The sequence below is a fragment of the Priapulus caudatus genome, unplaced genomic scaffold (genome assembly GCF_000485595.1).
Source record: "Priapulus caudatus unplaced genomic scaffold, Priapulus_caudatus-5.0.1 Scaffold145, whole genome shotgun sequence".
NCBI lineage: Eukaryota > Metazoa > Priapulida > Priapulimorpha > Priapulimorphida > Priapulidae > Priapulus > Priapulus caudatus.
The window spans coordinates 169,928-174,658 of NW_014577206.1; the positions used below are offsets into that span (position 1 = coordinate 169,928).

The 4,731-nt window shown below is 55.5% G+C and overlaps 1 protein-coding gene across 1 annotated transcript in view; it reads right to left on the reverse strand.

Annotated features, from left to right (window-relative positions):
• Window positions 1-1,565, reverse strand: part of LOC106806172 (jmjC domain-containing protein 8-like) — a 12,991-nt gene extending 11,426 nt beyond the window's left edge. The window contains exons 1-2 of the mRNA XM_014808034.1: window positions 1,426-1,565; window positions 207-351 (exon numbers count right to left, since the gene is read on the reverse strand). Of these exons, the coding sequence (XP_014663520.1) occupies window positions 207-351; window positions 1,426-1,553 (273 nt within the window). The 5' untranslated portion in view covers window positions 1,554-1,565. The remainder of the gene's footprint in view (window positions 1-206; window positions 352-1,425) is intronic.
• Window positions 1,566-4,731: the final 3,166 nt, after the last annotated feature.

Genomic DNA, 4,731 nt, shown 5'->3' on the forward strand with positions numbered 1-4,731 from the left:
TGGTTCGTTTTTAAATGTTGGCAATTTGTGAGGGCGCGAAGCGACCGAGCGAGGGAGCATAGCAACCGAGTCGGGGGGGGGGGTCCCGTTTTTTTTTGCTCGAAAGGGGGAGGGGCTCAGGAGGGGGGGTTCGTGCAAACCCCCAAACCCCCCATAGGCTACGGGCCTGCACTGAACCTTCCGTAATCATCTGCGAATCGGCTTACGTCGTTATCTCTCGGGTGCCTGATTATCACGGTCTTGCGGCGAGCGTACTCTTCGAGAAACTGCTCCTGTGTGAGATCGCAGCTGTCCCTGACCTCGATGTTACATCTCTCAGAGCCTAACTGCAAGTCACCCTCGCACCAATCACTGCAGATAGATCAAACAACTGGATTATAGCGACAATTAATGTAACGATACAGAACAAGCAGACGGTCGGCGTCGCCATTGCAGAAAGCACGCAGTGCATCCTGTCGCATGGAAGGATCCCTGATCGATGGATGCCTATTGCATGCAATTACATGCAATAAAGATTTAATAATAATTTATAATAATAATTGTGCAACGTTAGACATGGTGCTGTAAAGGGTTTCTATGAACCTTCCTCTTCTATCATCTATGATAGATGATTTGATCTCTTGCACAACTGCTACCTTTAATAAATTAACAAAACCAGAACCTACGATCATACTAGTTGCGTCGCATCACATCTCGCCATGCTATGATATGCGCGAAAGTCACTTAATTGCATGTTATATTGTCACCTATGTGACAATTAATTAGGGTGTTCCTCAATCAAGCCAAGGTATGCATGGTGCCCGGCTGGCCCCCACACGGGAGCTATACTACTAGCACTACTAGTGAAGCTCATAGGGTCTATATGTCCCCCAGGGTACTGCCGGAACGTACCTTGGTAACTATCTGATAGGGTTAGGGAGTAGGCGTACGCGACTCCCTAGACTCGATCGTTAGTGGAGTAGGCGAGGTACGGTCCAGCATATTAGATAGTATACCAGGGTACCTTCCGGCAGTACCATGGGGGACATAGACCCTCTCAGCACTAGTGAACAATACCAACATTTTAGTTAATATTGAGATAGGGCTGGGGCTTGAAAACATCTCCCTGGGAGAAGCCCCCAGAATAAGCAGAAGGATATGATAGTAGGAGTATAGAAGTAGAGGAGGAGGAGGAGGAGGAGGAGGAGAAGGAGAAGGAGGAGGAGGAGGAGGAGGAGGAGGAGGAGGAGGAGGAGGAGGAGGAGGAGGAGGAGGAGGAGGAAGGCGAAGAGGAGGAGGAAAGGGATGAGGAAGAGAAGGCTGAGTAAATAAGAAAACTGAAAAGCAGCCCTTGTAACAGAAGCCTTGTTTACAATTTTGAATTTATTATAATTTATATATATTCACGTAAAGCAAATGCTGGCATTGCTGCGTTGTGTGACTTACCTATGCCACTCCCCGTCGTCGACCGATCGTTTTTCGCAATAAGGCTCTTCTTTCGTGTGAATAACTACCGCTAAAAATAATAATAATATTAATAGTAAGCAATGCAACATTGCCACGGTGGCTTCCATACTTGCGAACTCAAACACTGGCGTTCACGTGTTATATTGCTAGACGGACAACTACGTCGTTTTGCTTAACACTGGAACGAGGGCCGAGCGCAAACTGGGACAGGTGAATGTACGTGGAGTTAGTCTCTGCGCGTGTTGCGTTTGAGTGTAAATCTCGTGAACTTTAACTTTTAAGTTAAAGATAGGTTTAAGTTAAACTTAATATGCACTATCTATGACATGTATATCGAATAGTCGGTATGCTTTCGACAAATGACTCTGAAGATGGTGTGCACGACAGTTTGTATGTTTTTACGTGAAACACGTACCACGTCTCGTGAGAAAGTGGCTCGCCCATATCCTGCCACTGCCAGCTACTGAGCCAGTTCTCTGGCAGTACTATTACTACTACTACTAGTACTAATACTAGGCCTACTACTACTAGTCTAGTACTACTACTAGCACTAGTATTACGAGTGACTTGTATTGAATCAAGTATCAAGGATAGTTTGGGACCCCTCAAATGTATTTTCGCATATGTGCTAAACTAGGCTTGGGCCCATCCAAGTGACGTGGTGATACAATTACAAGTAACTCTACACTATAAATAATGTAGACTCTTCGGTCATTCGGCCGCCATCATCGGCGCGCCAGTGCACGTACGTCCGTGCTGCGCGCGCTCGGCCGCGCGACCATGGCGTACAGGACCCTCTACGCTCCGGAGCTCGGCACCCCTTGCGACGCATTCTCGGACGCGCGGCAGGTGGCGCCGCTGAGCCGCCTGTGCGCGCGGCACGTCGTCCGAGACTCGACGACGACGGCGGCGGTCATCGCAGCGCGCGTCCCCGGCGAGCTCTTCCAGACGCTGATGGCGGCGGCGTTCGAGGGAGGCCGTGACCGCGCCGTTCGCGTCCTATTCGACGCGTGGCCGTGTGCGCGCTTCGCTCTCGCGGACGTCCTCCCGCGCAACGTCGGCCTCCGACACTACGCCAAGTGGCTCCCCCCAGCGGCAGCGGCGGGCGACGGGTTCCACGCGGACGGAGCAAACGCTTGTCTTGCGTCGCTGATGAACTGTCTCAGGGACTGTCTGACGTCGTCGTCGTCGTCGCGGCGACGCCGCCTCCCCGAGCGTCTGCGCGTCGTTGACCTCCGCGGCGTGCCGACCGACGCGCCGTTCGTGGACCACCTCGCGGCGGCGGCGGCGGTGTACGCGCCGGGGGGACGCTGCCGAGGCCGCGTCGCCAAGACAACGCACGTGCTGCTCGACGTGCGTCTGCTGCGCATCAGCGCCGCACGGCGCCTTGCCGACTCCCTCCGCGCGTGCAGCGGCGGCGGCAACGGTGGCTGTGATGGCAGCGGCGATGATGGCGGCCACGGCAGTAACAGCGGCAGCAGGGGCGCCGGCGATGGCGGCAGCAACGGTGACAGCGACCATGGCAGTGGCAGTAACAGCGGCGGCAGGGGTGGCGGTGGTGGCAGCGGCGGCAGCAACGGGGACGGCAACAGCAGCAGCAGCGGCGCTGTGGTGGTGCACGTCTGCCGGCTGTTCGCGGCGTGCGTCGGCCGCGAGCGGGTCGAGGCCGTCCTCGCCGCGATGTCGCCTCGCGACGTCTCGGGCCTCGGCCTTCCCTACAACACGATCGGCGGCCGCGGGCTCGCCATCCTCGCGCCCGCAATCGCCCGATTCTCCTCCCTCACCGCGCTCGACCTCTCCAGCAACGCCATCGACCTGCAGCGGCAGCCGTGCGCCGCCGACGCGCTCGCCGCGATGCTGTCTCGCCTCCCGCGCCTCGAGCGGCTCGACCTCAGCAACAACCGTCTGAGCGGACGTCTCGGGGACGTGCTGGTGGCGGTGGCGGCGGGCGGGAGGCTGCTCTACCTGAAGGCGTCTGCGTGCGTGCTGGTGGAGGCGGACGTGCGGGCGCTGGCGGCGTCGCGCCACGCCGCCACGCTGCGGGAGCTCGACCTCAGCGAGAACTCGCTCGGCGGCCGCTGCTTCCCGCACGTCTGCGAGCTCGTCGCGTCGCTCGCCGACTCCCTCGTCTTCCTCGAGCTGGCGGCGGCCGCGCTGACCGGCCGCCAGGTGGCGTCGCTGTGCCGGCGGGCGCGCGCGGCGACGCGGCTGCGATTCGTCGACGTCTCGGCGAACGGCTGCGCGTGGGACGATGCGCGCGATGCCGTCGGCCACCTGGCGGCGCTGGCGTCGCTCGCCGCGCTGCAGCTGTCGTTCCCGCTCGAATGCTACGTCGTCGACGATGCGACGCGGGAGGTACTAGAGGATGAGGAGAAGCTGGCGGCGTTCCGGTGCACGGCGGAGGAGGCGTTTGCCGGGAGGCCGTCCGTCCGGCTCACCATCGTGAACCTGTACGACGCGTGCTGACACCCGTCGTGACGCCTCGGGGATCGCGTCGGCGACAGGAGCGGCTGTAGCGTCGCCGTGGTGATGGCGGCGGCTGTAGCGTCGCCGTGGTGATGGCGGCGGCTGTAGCGTCACCGTCACGCCAGTGTTTAGTACGTAGTACGTTGTTAGACACGTTTAGTTGGTATTTTAGTTGTAGAATTCGATGCCAATTTTGTATGACGTGTTTACTTCATTTCATCGTGCAAGCTTGTATTCGTCGTGCCCAAGTTTTCTAGGTTGTTTTTCGGCTGCAAATTTGGTACTGACACGCAAGAGTACGGTCGGTTGGGTCGATTTTTCACCCGTAGAGGAGTCGTGTGTCGTGAAACTTGTAAGTGCGCACAGTGTACAAACCTTGTGCCTCCAGAAAAACGTCTGTATTTAGTACGAAGAAATGCCAGTTTCAGGTTTTTTTTTAGTCGTGTAGAAGCTCAGTTTAGCGTGTTTATTCTGTGGTGGAATTTTCGTGCTCTAGATATTTCATACATCTTCCAAGTGTATACAGTGTACAAATCTAAAAATGTATTAAATACCACTTTTGACTTTTGAGAAAAGCTCACTCTTCCTTTTTGTCGTATGTCGTACGATCGACTTTATCGATCCTACTTTCCGATCACTTTTATTTGTTTACAATTATTTTAATAATGAGCTGAAGATTCTTGCGTTAACATAATCTCGCATCAGACAGTCAGAGACGTGACCGGATTTCGTTCAAAAGTTAATGGCCTGTGACTCAGCCTCTTTAAAATTATTGTGGATATTCTCAAACATTCCCACAGATTTCGATAAACATCAGTG